At 33.2% G+C, this 17,779-nt stretch overlaps 1 protein-coding gene across 5 annotated transcripts; it reads left to right on the forward strand.

Annotated features, from left to right (window-relative positions):
- Positions 1–1,266: 1,266 nt before the first annotated feature.
- LOC107020320 (protein MEI2-like 4) lies at positions 1,267–8,845 on the forward strand. Of its 5 annotated transcripts, none has more exons than XM_015220624.2 (15): positions 1,267–1,776; positions 2,203–2,399; positions 2,526–2,571; positions 3,342–3,683; positions 3,941–4,368; positions 4,501–4,710; positions 4,931–5,047; positions 5,137–5,285; positions 5,547–5,641; positions 5,718–6,131; positions 6,445–7,090; positions 7,727–7,811; positions 7,900–7,968; positions 8,056–8,235; positions 8,355–8,845. In XM_015220624.2, exons 2-15 carry the CDS (start codon positions 2,334–2,336, stop codon positions 8,478–8,480), a joined length of 2,973 nt encoding a protein of 990 aa, XP_015076110.1. In that variant the 5' UTR covers positions 1,267–1,776; positions 2,203–2,333; the 3' UTR covers positions 8,481–8,845. The 5 variants fall into 5 exon arrangements, with proteins under 5 accessions (XP_015076110.1, XP_015076112.1, XP_015076111.1 ...); XM_015220626.2 differs by having other exon boundaries at positions 5,724–6,131; XM_015220625.2 differs by having other exon boundaries at positions 2,219–2,399.
- The last annotated feature ends 8,934 nt before the right edge of the window (positions 8,846–17,779 follow it).

Genomic DNA, 17,779 nt, shown 5'->3' on the forward strand with positions numbered 1-17,779 from the left:
ATATATATATATATATATATATATATATATATATATATATAAAATATAAACCTTGCATGATATCTAATGTTGGATTTGCCACGTCAAATATTTATCCATTAAAATATTACTCCCTCAATTATAGATTATTTGTCTTGACACATAATTTTAGAAGATACTTTTTTTTAATATTATTGTTTTAAACTAAAAATATATTTAACGCATCAAATTATTTTTTATATCTTTTGATGAATCGAAATCATTGGTGTTTATTTCTATCTTATAATAATAATAATAATTTTAGTTTGGAATAAAAATTGAAAATTCAATTGATGATGACCTTATAAATGAAGTTGTTGTAGTGTTAATTATGGAGTCAAATTGATTGTGGAACTCGTTGGAGCACCTCTGGTGAGCGGTCACTCCTTTTACACCCTCTGTTCCTAATCATTTAATTTTGAATACTCTTGCTCAATTATGGACTTTGACAAACTTTTTAAAAAATTATAAATAAAATAATAATTTTGCTATATCCATTTTAAACATATTTTCTATATCCCTAATTACTTTATTCCTTTTAACAAATCAAAAAACACAATATTTTTACCCATTATAACGTGAATAATTAATTTTGAAGAGGTAAAGTACTTTTTGAATAATCTTAAAATTTTTACTTTATTTACTTAATAATTAATAGGGATAAAATGATATACTCACTATATCAATCATTTTACTCTTAATTTGTTTGTCGATCCAAAAGCGGACAAGTAATTAGAAACAAAAAAAGGTTTCAAAAAAAATTACCTTATTTTCTTTTTAGTCTGTTTCAAAAAGAATGATCTCTTTCTTTTTTTGATAATATTTTAATTTCAATTTTTTCACAGTAACATGTTTAAGGCCCAAGATCAAAAGACAATTTTGCACATTTGAACTAACTTTAATTTATAAAGACAAGATTCAAAAGTCTTTTTTATATTTATTAAATTTTGTGTCAAGTCAAACCAAGTTATTCTTTGTGAGACAAATAAAGTACATATATAACTATCTATCATTTATTTTAGACTATAAATTTTAACAATTGTTTAAATTAAACTAGCTAATATAATATGAAAAGGAGGGAATCGTATTATATAATAATTACCCTATTATTAGTAGTTGGTGTTAAGTATTTTTTTGTCAAAAAAAAAAAATTTGTGGGGTGTGGAGTTGGGGTTGGTTATTCTACTGGTCCATCTTATTTTATGGGGGTGAAAGGTAGTGTTGTTTATTCTTGGTCTGGTCCGTTTATTTTTTCAATTCAAAGTCCATTTTTTCAATTTCATTTCATTTTTCTCTGTTCGGACATTAATCCATCCACTTTATTGTTTTTCCTACAAACTATTTCTCTCTCCTCTCTCTCTCCATTTCTCCAACAGAAACCGGCGTTGGGATCTCCGCCGGAAAACTTCACCAATTTCCGATCGGAGATTATGAATGTTTAGCTGTGGAGAAAATTATAAACAATTTAGCAAGAGGAGAGAGAGATATTACAGGTGGTTTTAACGTGCAATGTAGGAAAAACACATACACAACAGGAGAGAGAAGAAGAAGATAGAGATAGAGAGAGAAAGGCATCGAAGCTTTGGAGGTTTCTGCACGGCACGGATACCTAGATCTCTTCTTCAATTTCCCTTCCTTACCTTGCCTTGCCTTGTGCCGTAATTTATTCCTAAACTCTCTGTTCTCTCCTCCTAATCTTTATAGCTACCTCTCATCCCTTCCAATTTTTTATCTCTCTCATCATTCTCTTGTCTACAGGTGAGTGCTTTTTTGTTTGTTTTTCCTTCTACTTTTAGCTCAATTATGGCATATCCCCTTTTGATCTACTCAAAATTGGGTTCATTTAACTGTTCGATCGCTCTTCTACTTTTCTCTTTGCTAAACATTAACTATCCTTCTTCTTGATCTGCTTACCAAACCTATGAAATTCTAATTCTCTGTGGAGTTGTTAAATGCATCTAGCTGTAAAATGAATTTATTTTAACATGTATGACATGATCCAACCTATTAATTCGGCTGAAGCTACTTGCTGTTTCATATAAACGTTTCTTTTTACTGTTCAACTTGTATAACAACATAATTGAAGTATGTGTCTCAACTGTGACGAGTTCCTTACTTTGATGTTTCTATTTTGTGCCCAATTAGTATAAAAAAAATTGGTTCTTTATGACTTTCTCATTGCAGAAATACTTCGAAACAGGATCTTCTTCAAGCTTCTTACAAGGTTGATGTATTTCGTCGTCTGATTGAAAGAAGGGATTCTAACTTCGATTATATAATTCCTTCTGTATCCAACTTGCATCACACCATCTCAAATGAGAGAGCTACAGGGTTTATCGCCATCATCTTACTTCTCCGAGGAATTATGTTTTCGTGATGAGGTATAAATTGTTCATACATCACTCTTGTAATGTTACAACAGTCTTGAATAAGGCCTCAAGTGGATAATACTATTTTGCTTGTTTTTTTCCTCGGTGAGTGATACCTTTTTCGTCTGAACTTGACAGAGACAAGTTGGATTTTGGAAGGCAAATAGCCTGCAGAACTATCATGGTGAGTAGTAAATTAAATAAAACATTGTATTTTCCTATTTATTTCAGGAATACGCTAGTGTTAGCCGTTGTTTCAAATATGCATCTACCTGCCTTATGCATAACGCGACTAGCAGATTAGTTAAGCTCCCTGATTTGAAAGTGGTAGTGAATACTGATTGTTTCAGCTATTAGTTTAAGAATCTTCATTGTCCCTTCTTTTCCCCTACTCGAAATTCTTATTGTTACAGTGCTGCAAGCTATAAATTTAGAATATCTGATCTCGGCCTGCAAAAACTTTTCTTTCTAAAATGATTTAAGAGAAGACAATTATGTTTAAATCATCTTCAAGTGACACAAGATTGGTATCTCTATTGTTTTTTGGAAACTTATTCTGTTGAAAGGTGGTGACAGAAATGGTAATTAGGCTGTATGAATCTTGCGGGATGGTTGATTGAATCTTGTCTAAATTAATGGGCTTTAACCTTTCCGCTATGCAAAATATCTGCACCCTTTCAAAATACAAACAAATACATGAATCCCCATCTGTAGTAAGGATAAAAAAGAAAAGAATAAAAGGAATGAAGGTCCTGTTAGCAAAACGTGCAATAACAAGCAAATCCTGTTATTTCAAACGTATTTTTACGTGACTCCGTCCATGTATATTCTTTATAAAAAATACCGTAACAAGGGTGAGTGATATTCTTTTAATTTCCAAGTGAAAAAGGTTGTGATCCAGATGGAGGGTTTTGATAACCTCTCTTTCCACTTATCTGATGCCTTCTCATGCAGGTCTTAAAAGTGATGATGCTTTACAAAGAGCTGCTGTTCGTTCATCACCCTTTGAGAATCATATTTCGTTGGGCTCCCCGACGACGAAGCATTTTGAACATCATGATTCTCATCTAAAACAAGACAAAAATGTTAACAGTATCATAGAAAGACGAGCTGTTGGAATAGAAAGAGCATCTCACTCCTTACCTAGAGGTCTTGACTATAACATGGGTGTAAGATCTATTGTCAGCACTGACTTGCCAACTTATCCAACAGAAGATGACAAAATTAGCGTATTGGGCGGTCAATATGAGAATGGTCTTTTCTCGAGCTCATTATCAGAGTTATTCAGTAGAAAATGTATGTCTTGCTTTCTTTCTGTTTATTAGTGCTTTGGCCTTTTAGTTGATTTTCCTAGTGTTGTCGCTTATTTGGCAAATTTTTGTCCCGTTGCTTTTTCAGTGGCTGTCAAAAGTGGTACTTTCACTGCTTCTCTTGTGATTATGTTGTAGTTGGATAACTCATTAATTCAGTTCCTCTCTTATCGAAAATTCGTTTTATTGTCTTCGGCTATTCAGTCGGCGGAAGAGGAGTTGATGTTTGGATTTTGTATGCAGTGCGATTACCGACCAACTATTCCCCACATGGCCATTCTGTTGGAGCAGCTGACTCACACTATGAAGAAGAACGCTTTGAGTCCCTTAAAGAACTTGAGGCCCACGCTATTGGAAATCTTCTCCCTGATGATGATGACTTGCTTGCTGGGGTTACTGATGGGCTAGACTATGTTGGCCAACCCTATGCTGGTGATGAAACTGAGGATCTTGATCTTTTCAGTAGTGTTGGAGGTATGGACCTAGGAGAAGATGGTTCCTCTACAGGACAACAAAATTCTGAATATGCTGGGAATTATACTCTGCCATTGGGAGACTCTAATGCTGCAATTGGTAGCCAGAAACCTTTCGAGGAAAATCCATCTAGAACGCTCTTTGTAAGAAATGTAAATAGCAGTGTTGAAGATTCTGAACTACAAACTCTTTTTGAGGTGAGAGCAGTCAATCAGTGGGTCTACATTTTCCAGAAACTTCTCTCTACACCCTTCAAAGAGAATTAAAATGTAAATAGAAGTTGTATGTTTGGATTGGTGATAATTGTTGTGTTTGATTCTTATGAACAGCAATATGGAGATATTCGCACGCTATATACAGCATGCAAGCATCGCGGTTTTGTTATGATATCTTATTATGATATTCGAGCATCACAGAATGCCATGAAAGCTCTTCAGAACAATCCACTCAGACGCAGGAAGCTAGACATACATTTCTCTATTCCCAAGGTATGTATGCTTCATCTTTCGAAGCTAGACATACATTTCTCTATTCCCAAGGTATGTATGCTTCATCTTTCTTGGTCTTTCCAATGCTTGTTTTTGACATTACTGGCCCTAAAATTGTTTTTGACATTTCTATATATCTCCCATATGCAAGCAGTATACCAAAAAATCATCCATAGGCGGTATTTTCTGAGCTAGAGTTGTTTTTGCATCGCATGTTTCTTAGTCAACAAGCAACAATTCTCAGCCCTATTTTTCTGATCATTTTTGATAGGACAATCCATCAGAAAAAAATGCCAACCAAGGGACTCTCCTGGTTTTCAACCTTGATTCCTCTGTTTCAAATGATGAACTTCGACAAATATTTGGTGTATATGGGGAGATTAAGGAGGTCAGCTAGTCTACTAGCTTTTTGTATGCAGTTCTTTTGTCAGGGGTATTGCTGATTATTTTTTTCTTCATTTTTGCCCCTTATAAAAGATCCGCGAGACTCAGCATAGAAGCCATCACAAATATATAGAGTTTTATGATGTTAGAGCTGCAGAAGCTGCTCTTCGTGCTTTAAACAGGAGTGACGTTGCAGGGAAGCAGATAATGATTGAAGCAATCCATCCTGGTGGTACCAGACGGTGCGAACTTTTAACATTTAGCTTTCCTTAGCTCTTCTTGGAGATACCCCTCCTTCCCACTTCTCAGAAAAAAGAGAGAGAGAGAGACATCAGGACAGTGCTGTTGTAGAAAGCTGTTATCTAAATTATGTTTATAGCTGAGTATGCCAATTATCCATGTTCTATAGGCTTCACAAATTTGAACTCATTGTTAATCTGGAAAATTGTTATTTTCTTTTAACTGATTTACTCTGTGTTTGAGCCTTTGTTTGAATATAGCAGGTTGTCGCAGCAATTTCCTTCTGAGCTGGAGCAAGATGAACCTGGTCTTTATTTGCACCAGAATAGTCCTAGCAGTTTAGCCACTGGATTTTCTGGTACTAGTACTCTTCATTCTTTGCATTATAATTACTTGCAGAAAAAGTATTATCGTTCACTTTACTTAATCGTAAGTTCCAGGAGCACTTCCACATGGAGGACATTGTTTGAGTATGGAAAATGGATCTATTCTGCGCAGACAATCAGCCAGTGGTTCTGCCATGAATTCCTATTTGGATAATGCATTTGACTGTGGATTATCATTCAGTGTTCCTAACAGCTTATTGAGGTTGGAATCTAAGGGGGGCAACCAAGCTAATGTTGGTGAAACTGGCCACCTGCAGAGCCAATTCAATTTTGACCTTCGGGGCACATCAGGTCTCCATCCTCATTCTCTGCCAGAGTACCATGATGGTTTATCTAATGGAACTACCTCCATTTCTCCGGGCGGCATTTCTGCAAATATGAATATCAGGCCACTAGAAGCAATAGAAAACCGAAAGTTCTCCAGAGTTGGCCCTAATGGGCAACCGGTTGAACTAAATGAAGGTAAGAAGATCCATATCACAGGTCTTTGTTCTGTGCAAGGATAAATGTTATACTGACCGGAATAGTGAGGTTATAATCCTGAAAGAGAGGGAAGCGAGAAGAAGAATGAGACTGTTGAAATTTGCTTGTATCCTTGCCATGTGTCTGATATGTTTCATTTTCATTTTAACGAGGGTCGGCAGTTTTTAACAGAGCTGAGAGTGCAATTGTACCTGTAAGGGTACAGGTACAGGGGCCAAATAATTAAAACCAAGTGTCTGCCAAATTTGCTTGTTTACTGATCTTCTATGTTTGCTATTTCTGTTCATTTCAGTTTTTACTCCAAATGGAACTGCAAATTGTCCTTCTCCTGGGCACCAATACATGTGGAGTAATTCACATCAATCGCAGCCTCAAGGCATGATGTGGCCAAACTCACCAACATATGTAGGTGGGGTCTGTGCTTCTCGCCCTCAACAACTGCATTCAGTTCCAAGGGCTCCGTCCCACATGCTCAATGCACTTGTACCAATAAACAACCATCATGTGGGTTCAGCGCCCTCTGTTAATCCATCCCTCTCTCTCTGGGATAGAAGACATGCCTATGCAGGAGAATCTCCAGATGCATCTGGTTTTCATCCAGGTTCTCTGGGAAGTATGAGGATTTCTGGAAATTCACCACATCCTTTGGAGTTCATTCCTCATAACGTTTTCTCGCGCACTGGTGGCAGCTGTATAGACTTGCCCATGTCTTCCAGTAATGTCGGCCATCAGCAGAGAAATTTAATGTTTCCTGGTAGAGCTCAAATAATTCCTATGATCGGTTCGTTTGATTCTCCAAATGAAAGGATGCGGAGCCGTAGGAATGAAGGCAATTCAAGTCAGACTGACAACAAGAAGCAGTTTGAACTGGATATTGAACGGATTGCACGAGGGGACGATAAAAGGACAACCCTAATGATAAAGAATATTCCTAACAAGTACGTCACTGTTTTATTATTCATTGATATTTAATTTTATACCTTAAACCCTTCTATTTGCTTATTTGAAAACACTATGCTAAAGATGTTGATGTGGATTGAATTCACTCCAAAAATAAAATGAAGCTGTTTGTTGTTGAGAGATTACTAGTCCATTAGTTTCATTGTTATTTGAGATGATTTTTCTTGAGTTCTCTTGAAAACTAACCTGACTTGGTGGGTCATTTGGTGTATGTGTAGATAAAATTACCATAAGTCTGTACAAGTAGAGAGTAACATTTGTCTACCACCTTGAACTGTTATCATGTAGTAGCATGGTGATTGCTATTACATATCTGGCCTTCTCATGTTAAAGATTTTCCTCTCCCCTTATCTTGCTGAATGTCTTGAAATATTTTTGACATTTTCTCAAATTACGATAAGCATTTTCTCAATGCTTGTATACCTGCATGGGATGAATAAAATTACATGAAGGCTTCAATTCAGGATCTGTTTTCAAACTTTTGAGTATAAAGATCAGTTATCTGTTGTCACAGCGATAAACTTGTTCAGCTATTGGATATATATTTTTCGCATTCTCTGTCTTCAAAATTTGCAATGGTGTGCCATGTTTTAACTTCTTCTGGGTTTTCTTAGATATACTTCAAAAATGCTTTTGGCTGCAATAGATGAGCGTCACAGAGGAACATATGATTTCATCTATCTACCCATTGATTTCAAGGTTAGTGCTTTTTTTCCACGGTGAAAGCTTTCTTGTGCTCTGGATCTTGTTTCTATACTCTGTATAACTTTGGTTTGTTTTGTTGCAGAACAAATGCAATGTAGGCTATGCGTTTATCAACATGACTGAGCCTTCTCTTATTGTTCCGTTTTATCATGTATGTGGTTCTGGCACCCTAAACAAAATTAGTTCTATTCAATTTGATGGTAACTTCCTGTATTAAAGGTGAGAAAATATTTGTCAGGCATTCAATGGAAAGAAATGGGAAAAATTCAATAGTGAGAAGGTGGCATCACTTGCATATGCTCGCATTCAGGGAAAATCTGCACTCATTGCTCACTTCCAGAATTCTAGCCTGATGAATGAAGATAAGCGATGCCGACCAATCCTCTTCCACACTGATGGCCCTAATGCTGGTGATCAGGTATGAACACAGCACTATCAAATAGCTGTCTTTGCTTTTATAGTTTCATATGTATCTGGGGACTATCAGCTTGATTGATATTTGGCTGAGTGTTTGTTCTCATTTTCATGATTTTGCAGGTGCCGTTTCCCATGGGTGTAAACATGAGGCCAAGAAGCAGCAAAAATCGAGCTGGCACGAGTGAGGAAAGCTACCAAGAGAGCAAGGATTTCATAATTGAAGAGTCTGTTAATGAATCAAATTGAGGAAGCTGCTGCAATTTTGTTGGTACTAACCTACTAATAGGAGGATTTTGGAACTGGAAAGAAATATCCACCCAATTTTTATTAATGTACATTAGGGTGGTCATGGAAAGACGAGAAGAAAAAAAAAGTTGTATTTTTATGAATTTTGGGACAAGACTCCTTAAATAGTCATGAAAATTGAGGCATCTCAGTGGAGCTTCAAAATTTTGCAAGATTTGGGAGGCTACTAATTCATATGAGTTTCCATGTATTCATAAAACATTTGCGGCACAAATGGAGGGTTTTCTTGTATCTCTTTCTCTCTCCTGGCATTTTCCATATCTTTTTTGTCAACTGACAATATTATTAAGAAATATTTTTTCTTATCTCTCCTGCCAATCCATTCCTTCCAAATTACAATTGATTGGCCACTATTTCTTTCAAATATTTTAACGTTACTTTGGCATTACTCTTCATTAGCTATATTACAAATTCTTTATTACCATTGACTTCGTCACCTATTACAAATTTTTTATCATCATTGAATAGCGAGAGAAAAAAATAAAAAACGACTATAATTTGGACATAATTAGAGATCTGAAGTTATAGTTTGAGTACTTGTGATTCATAGCAACAATTTTGTAGAGGAGATAGATCAACGAGATAAGAAAAGGGAGAGGGGAGATATTAGAGAGAGGATGCATACATGTCCATACAAGTTATATTCGACGAAATACAAAGAATGCAATTATATTTGATAGACAGAGAAGCGGGTGAAAGTTGGGAGAGTAGAGAGGACAATTACAGGTTGATACATACTAATATTTGATGAAATACATGTTGTATCAGTCGATATAGACAGATACATATGAGCTGATACATGTTGTATTAGATATAAATAAACATGTTGATACATGCATATACAAAGACGAGAGATGCTAGAGAGCGGAAAGGACAAATGCAGGCTACACCCTGGATGTGATCGACACTTCCAATCACTATTGGTCCCAAGCAGGGGCAGATCTAGGATTTTGAGGTAGTGGGTGCCACAACGTTCAAGTAAGATAAACGATCGGTTGCTTTAATTTTGGGTTACAATTCGGATTACTGATTTTTATTTTATTTTTATAAATAAATTGATCAAATACGCATGTTAGTAATATTTATTTTAGATATTCTGAGATTAGAGATGACTAAACAATTCAATTTTCATTTCCTTTTTGGAATTAGATGTCTGAAACTTTGAGGGAAAAAAGTTTTTTCACATTGAAATTTGAGCTTGTATAAACCATCTAATAGTATTAACATAATATATTACATTGATTTTATGTGTTATTGGAGATATATAGTACGGAAAGAATAAAAATTGTACTTTCAATCTAGTCATCTTACTTTACTTGGATTGTACCTATGTTTTTACTTTCCTTATCACGTCTTAATGAATATGAAGGCTCCTTGTCAAATGAGGCTTTAAAGGAGTACTTAGTGTGAGTAGTAGTACGGATGATACTCATACATTGCACAAGTATGACTTAGGGTTGCCTTAGATGATGGTCCCAAAGTGTTCATATGACTCATGTAATATTTATGTCTCTTATGAATGAGTATTATGTAAAGATGGAAAGACTTAATGGTAATGTCACTTTTGGTGACCTTAAGGTGGTACCTAGTGTGGATGGTGGTATGGGCCACTATTCATACATTGCAGAAGGTATAGCTTGAAAGTTACTTGGGGTGAAGGCTTAATGTTAAGTTAATGGCTTATGTGTTGATTTTGTTCTATGTTTGTGTATCATGCCTATTGTGATTATGTTCATGAAGTTATATCAAATTAGCATAAATGCATGACTTTCAAATAAAATGTCCCTTTTAAAGCATGTTTTTGCATGGTCATAATACTTAGTACATTTTTGTGGGCTAACTCATGTTTCTTCATGTTTTACTACAAAATGTAGGTTCAGGCAAGTGAATAGCTATCTCTTTAAGTTGAAGCTTGGATTAAGATTCTTCCAAGACCTTTGGTATGTGTTTCTAAAGATATTAATTTTCTTTATTTCTTAACTAATGCACTTGAAGCTAAATATACTTTCTGGAACTCTTACATGAAACAATGCACTTGAAGATAAATATACTTTCTTGAAATAATAACGCACTTGAAGCTAAATTTACTGTAACACCTCGAAAGTAAAATAGTTGATTTGGAAGGAAAACATTACAGAAAAGTTACTGGTGCAAGTTTGTACGAGGTCAAGTACGAGTTGTACTTAATTATACGGTCCATAAATGGTTGTCATGGATGATTTCCTGAAAGTTGAGAAAATGTCAAGTCTCATATTAGCTTTACGGATCAACAAGATGGGTCATGAGAGTTTTTAAGGGTCGTGTATTGTGCTTGTAGAGTAAAGTCTAGACTTTATGAGATTTTAGTACCTTAATATACGTTCGCCTTGTACGGATTGTACAAGGAACTACGGCTCGTAGAAAACGATATGTGGTTGATCTTTAGAAACCTGGACTCTTAGTCATTGAGTGAATGATTGGCCAGCAAGGCCCATAAAAAGAACTACGGACAGTATATGACTGGTTGTGGTCGATGGCTCGGACTTAAGAGGACGAGGGAGCTTTACGAGTCGTGTTATGGTTGATGGGTCGTGTTATGGTTGTTTGGTTTGGGTTCAAAAAGTTGTGTTTCCAATAATTGATTTATAGATGAACAATACGATCTGTAGAAAGATATTGAGACCGTACATGGTAATGTAGAAGCATTTCGATAGATATTTTTTTGAATTAATTGTATTTTTTTTCTTACTCTTTTTATATCTATCTACATTGTTTCTAGACTATTTCTAAGTCCTATAACCATTTCTAAGGTCAAAACCCTCACCATTCTCTCTCAAAACTCTCAAATCTTCTTCTTCAAGGACGCTCTCAAGGTGATTTAGGGTTCCTCATGCTTCAAATCTCCTCTTCCAAATACAAAGATAAGGTTCACTAAGTTATGTGAGAAATTCATTAATGGGTTCCTCTTCTCTCATTGAATTTCGAAGAAACCTCAATTTCTACTTTATGATTCTTATTCAAATATTTAGGATTTCATGATTACGTTGTGGGTTCAATTGATTTAAGATTATTTTTTTTTATCATGATTGATCTTATTATGCATGCTTTGATAGTAATACACATTTCTAATGATTTTCACATAAGCCCATGTTATACAAGTGGTTTATGATTGTAAACTGAGTTTTGATGAACATGTCTTATGAATTGAAGAATTTATGAATCAGGGATGCTTTTAGCTAAATTATCTAGCATAATTTTATGAAATAGGTTGCTTCCGACAGAAGTATTATCATTATGAAAGGATGATCATGATTTAGATGCTTTAGATAAGTATTTATATGAATATGCTATGAAATCATTATTTGAAATGAGTTATTCTATGGTATGAAAAGAAAAACTATAATATGGAGTTTATGAATGATTTGATATTACTAGATTCTTACTATTTCAAAGACTATATATGATAGAGAAAATACATCATTATCCCCATTAAAGTAAAATTTATTTTTGAAAAAGACACTTGAACTTTGTGGGGATCCTATTACCCCTGGACAATTTTTGAATCGGCAAAGTGTCAAATATATCCCTGCACTATAGGAAATAATTTAAATATACCCTTCGTTATACTTTTGGTTCAAATATACTCTACCGTTATACTTTGGCACATATGTACCCCTAATTTTAACAAAGGGATACATGTCAACTTAGAAATCAAATAACCCACCCCCAATTTTAAATACTCAATTCTTTCAAAATCCACCCATTTAACAGATTTCCTTCAGACCCGGTTCGAATAAAACCAATTTTCATAGTTATGTTCTCTTTTAAAACCTAAAAAAAAAACATCCTCCATAATTGCTTAAGATTGGACTTTCAAGGATTTGAAAAGATCAATCATCCAGAACTATGTCACAATCTCTTTGAATTGCTCAGAACTTTAATATCTCTTTGCCCAAAGAAATTGGTATTGAAAATTTCTAAAGTTCCAAATGCAGTAGAAATTAATGCCCCAAATTAAGATTCTTTAATTACACCATTCAATCTCTCTTACAAATGTCCCTTTTCTAGCAAAGGAATGTCTGCACTGTGATGATAGTTTTCCTATGGAGGAAGACTATTTTGATTTTGAAAAGTCATTCGAGTCTTTTAGGTTCTCAAGGGAATTCTCTTGCAATTCTGGATAATGTTTTATTACTTCATTATCATCCACTTTAACAGTTGGGACTTCTTTTGGACTACTGCATCATTACTGATTTTGATAGAAGTTTTAATTAAAGAAGATAATATGAAAATGATTTTGGTTCAAACCTAGTCCGCGGAGGGAATGGGTCAAATGGGTGGGTTTTAAAAGAATTGGGTATATAAAATTGGGGGTGGATTATTTGATTTCTAAGCTAACGTGTGTCTCTATGTTAAAATTAGGGGTATACATGTGGCAAAGTATAACGGTAGGGGCATATTTGAACCGAAAATATGACGAAGAATATATTTGAACTATTTCCTATAGTACATGGGTATATTTGACCTTTTGCCATTTTTAAATTGGTGTTATAACATCATTTTTGACAATCTGACATAGCTAGTGTATGCACTCTCTTAAAGAGTGTGAAAAACTTCAAATAATAATTATAGTATCAGTTTTACGAGTATTTTATTGTGAAATATTATTTTTTTAATTTTTCTCATAGTTTTAACCTTTTTCTTTCTTTATTTCTTTCTTTTTCAAAAATTAGTTTTCATTTTATACAAAACTCCACCACTTTCAGTACCACCATTTTTGTCACAACTCTACCCACATTCTTTTATTAATACTCCCTCCGTTTCAAAAAGGATGACCTAGTTTGATTTGAAATAGAGATTAAGAAAAGAAAGAAGACTTTTTAATCTTGTGGTTCTAAATTAAAGTTATGTCAAATATACCAAAACACCTTTTAATCTTCTGGTCTTAAACATGCCACATGGAAAGTTAAAGTTAAAGTGTTGTCAAATAAGGAAAGAGATCATTCTTTTTTAAACAGACTTAAAATGAAACAGAGTCATTCTTTTTTAAACGGAGGGAAATCTCATCTAAACATTTTTAGATTTCAAGATGATTATGAGATAACATTTAAATTTTTATCCAAATTTCAGTTAGTATTCTAACAATTTTAAAGAAATTCAAATATTCTTTTCAAATTATCATTTAAAATTTTAAGGTTATATAAAAGGGAAAAGGGTTTGAAAAATACTCCAACTTTGGCCAAAACTGTTGTTATGATACCAAACTTTATTGAGGACCTTTTACCCCCCTGCACTATTTATAGGGTATTTTAAAGGTATATATGTGCCCACGTGAACACGTTGCTATTTATAATTATGCAATATTTTTTATGTCCACGTGGGCACATATATACCTTTAAAATATACTATTAAATGGTGCAGGGGGTAAAAGGTCCTTTCCAAAGTTTTGTATCGTTACAGTAATTTTGATCAAAATTCGGATATATTTCACACCTTTTTTCCTATATAAAAAGAAGATAAATCAATTAATGATAACTAACTTTTGTTGGAAACAACCCAACAAAATCAAGAAAATAGTTTTTTTAAAAACAAATAAATCAATAAGAAAAAGAACAGTTAGCCTCGGAAAAAAGAAGTATAAGAGAAAGAAAATGAAGGAAATGGTTTGTTGAATGTAGAGGAGAGAAAGGGCAGGGATATTTTAGTTGAAGTTTAAAATTAAAATTAAAATTAAAATTAAAAGGAAAAATAATTCAAAAAGTAAGAGAGAGAAAAAAGAAAAGCAAAAACGTATAAAATTAATATTTTTAGCTAAATTACACATGTCAAATATTGATTGGTGCGTGATTAACACTTGCTTTTCAAAATTGGGACTATTACAAAAATGACTTGTAATAATACTAGTTGAAAATTGTTCAATGGGTCTTATTAAAAAATAGATCTTAATAATCTATTTTCTTAATATGATATGATTATGCATTTTTCGTTGGGAGTTTACTTAGCACCGAGTGACATTTGAAATGAAGGATCATCCGTTAGTAGAGGCAGAGTTCTTTAGTAGCAATCCCCTTGTCCCATGTTGGTGTATCCACTTTAACTCACTGTATGTAAATGTATCCTTACCTTGACAAGTTTGGACCCTCTCTTTTTAGTTGGAAGGTTTACAATGGACTCTATTAGGGGCGGCTTCACAAATTTGGTGGCCTAAGGCAAAATTATATTAAGAGGCCCTTAAATTTATTTATAAAATTTATACACTAACAAGAAAATTGATTTTCTACGCAATAGATTAATCATTTAAGACAAAAAAAAAATATCAAATTTCACACAAAAAAGAAAGAACGAAGAACTTTACAAAAAATAAAAATGATGGATCATCGATATTAAGCATCAACACTCAAATTAAAATTTTAATTTAGCTATTGAAGTTTTGAGCATGGATAATAATAAAAATATCCAAATTTCTGATCAATTTAAATGATAAAATTCTTTTCAAATGATACTATTCATTCCATTAGGTGAATATCTAAAACAAATTATAAAATTTTCATATAATATATTAAATTCAAATGAAAAGAAAACTTGTGCATGAATATTTTTGTGTTCACGTAGTTTAAGAAAAGATTGAAAAAAGTCAAATATATCAAATAATGAGTGAAAAGATTATGACAATTTATGAATTTATTGGTAAAAAATACTTTCAAACAAATAATGATAAAAAATGTACAATAAAATTTTTATTTATGTTATTTATATTAATATATATAATAAAATTAATAATAAGAATCTAAATAAATTTGGTGACTTCAAATTTTTGAGGTCTAAGCAATGGCCTCACTGGCCAAGCCTTAGAGACGCCCCTGGATTCTATATTTTAGCTCACGTGGTTTTTTTCTGTTATAGTATTTCTCATCATAGTCTTATGATTTTATACAACAGATTATGATTTCTACTTCTGATATGACTTTCAGAATACTAGATTGATCTTATACTATGTTTATGAATGCAACTTAACATATTATAGCATGTTTTACTTGATTATACATTATCATGATTTCAAACTTAGCATGTTTTATGTTATACACATGCATCTTTTTCATATTTAGTACATTCTGAGTATTGATCCCATACATCTCTTGTGCCTATTTTGTCTTATAATATAAGTTTTGTCACTCTAGCGATTAGCACAAATTCTCTCAACCTTTGCAATTTTGGTGAATCCTTCATGGTTTGAGGTTATGTCCACGTTATGAGATCTTTTGTGTCTTTCAAATTCAGTTTTTAGATTATTTTGTGAGCTAGGACTTGTTATAGCTATACTTATATTGTAGAGGCTTATTGTCAGACATGTTATTTTTCACTTGTGATGTCTTTGTACTCTAATTTGGTATCATTTGAGATTGTCATTTTGAGACTTATATTTAGGGGTGTGCATCGGTCGGTTTGGTTGTGTTTTATGTATTATCGATTTTCGATTTTTAAATATTCTAACCCAATAACAAACCAATAAGATATTTTTTATCGGTTTTCAGTTTATCGATTTTTTATCATTATTGATTCGGTTTTTGATTTACCCAATAAGAAAATATTCATAAAATATTATATGTCTTCTCACTTTTCTAAATGTTTTGATATAGTGAAATAAGAAAGATAATGAGAAATTGCATCAACAAGAGAAAATATAGTATGAATGCTATAATTACATGTTACCACCAAAACATAGTATGGAACTTTTTTATGTTAATCAAGTTACAAACTTTTACAAACTTGCAAATGTTTCAACCTACAATTACAAACTAAATCTAAAATAAAATAGTCCAACAAGACTAAAACTAAAACTAAAATTAAAATCAAATAGTTGCAATTGTGAACCCCTTACTTTAATCTTTAGGTTTAGAGTAATAATAAAATCTAGTAAAGCGTCCTAGTGTGAAGTTGGTAGAGTACTATTAATTTGATATAGTTATAGTGTCTAATTATATATTAAATTTTAATATCTAACAATTAGAAAGGGTAAAATAATAAATAATTACCGTCTTATTGGGTTATCGGTTTATCCAATACTTAATCAATAACTTATAAACCCATTAAAAACTCAATAACCCAATAACAGATTTTTCGATTCGATTTATCGATCAGCTCGGTTTTTGCACACCCCTACTTATATTCCACTTTATATTTCTTTCAGTTATGTTATTTATCTTAGTGTCATGCTATGTCAAGTGGCTCGTTTGAAATCTTTTGAGGATTTCGTTACGCCTCGAGACTACACCCTGGACGTAACTGGCACTTGAAAACCATTGTTGATTCCCAAGCAAACCAATGGCCTTCTCATTACTCAACGAAAGACATTACTCAAGCAAAATGGAAACTCATGATGCAAAAATAACTTAATAACTAAACTTGAACTCATTTGAAAATAATTTAACAAGTATTAGTTAAATGCCTCATGAACACAAAACATTGAACTCAAAACATTAAAACAACAAAGGGAATAATGATAGACTTCTCGACTTTTAAACTATCTATGAAGAACTACTATTATAGAAGGATTATTGGGATAAGATCCTCGACATCCTAACAACTGAAAATAAAAGTGGAACACTTTGGAAGCAAAGAGGCTTACCAAATCTAATTGAAACTGCAAGTGGTATTAACGGAGCGTCTGTTAATGACCCGAATACTTGTATCTGCATCATAAAAGATGTAGGACAAATGGCGTCAGTACATGAAATATACGAGCATGTAAGGGGATTTCTAAAGTATAAACATAAGCTTGAACCGATAGAAAAGAAATATACTTTTCTCTTCTCAAACTCAAACTCTACTCAATGATAGGATACTCTACTCAAAATAAGCAACAATAAAAGATGCAATGTAATTATGTATCAAAAGCATTTTAAAAATTAGATAATAACTCAATTATATGTAAAAATACAATAATAACTCAATTGTGTGTAAAAATGCAAGAATGACTCTTATTAGGAAGATTCTCTAATCGACAACCATCACTATGAGTTATGTGATCATACAACGTCTCGTCCACATTGCCAGAATGGTATTACACCTTGTCGAGTATAAGATATCCTCAACTGAGTGGATCCACTAAGTTATGCTTAAAACATAATAAGAAAACATTTAAAAAGTATGACCATTTACACATGTTGGCATACATGGTTTATAAGGACTTTAAGTTGTCTGAACTCGTCCCATATTGGTGCTTAATACTACTCTCAATAATATAACTCATGCTCATATGT

This window comes from Solanum pennellii, chromosome 5, assembly GCF_001406875.1.
Source record: "Solanum pennellii chromosome 5, SPENNV200".
Lineage (NCBI taxonomy): Eukaryota > Viridiplantae > Streptophyta > Magnoliopsida > Solanales > Solanaceae > Solanum > Solanum pennellii.

Bases quoted from the DNA above. Each gene is read 5' to 3' on its own strand.
- LOC107020320 (XM_015220624.2), top strand. From the start codon at position 2,334: ATGAGAGAGCTACAGGGTTTATCGCCATCATCTTACTTCTCCGAGGAA. The intron at 2,400-2,525 runs GTATAAATTGTT...TGAACTTGACAG, and splicing joins AATTATGTTTTCGTGATGAG to AGACAAGTTGGATTTTGGAA. The intron at 4,711-4,930 runs GTATGTATGCTT...CATTTTTGATAG, and splicing joins TACATTTCTCTATTCCCAAG to GACAATCCATCAGAAAAAAA.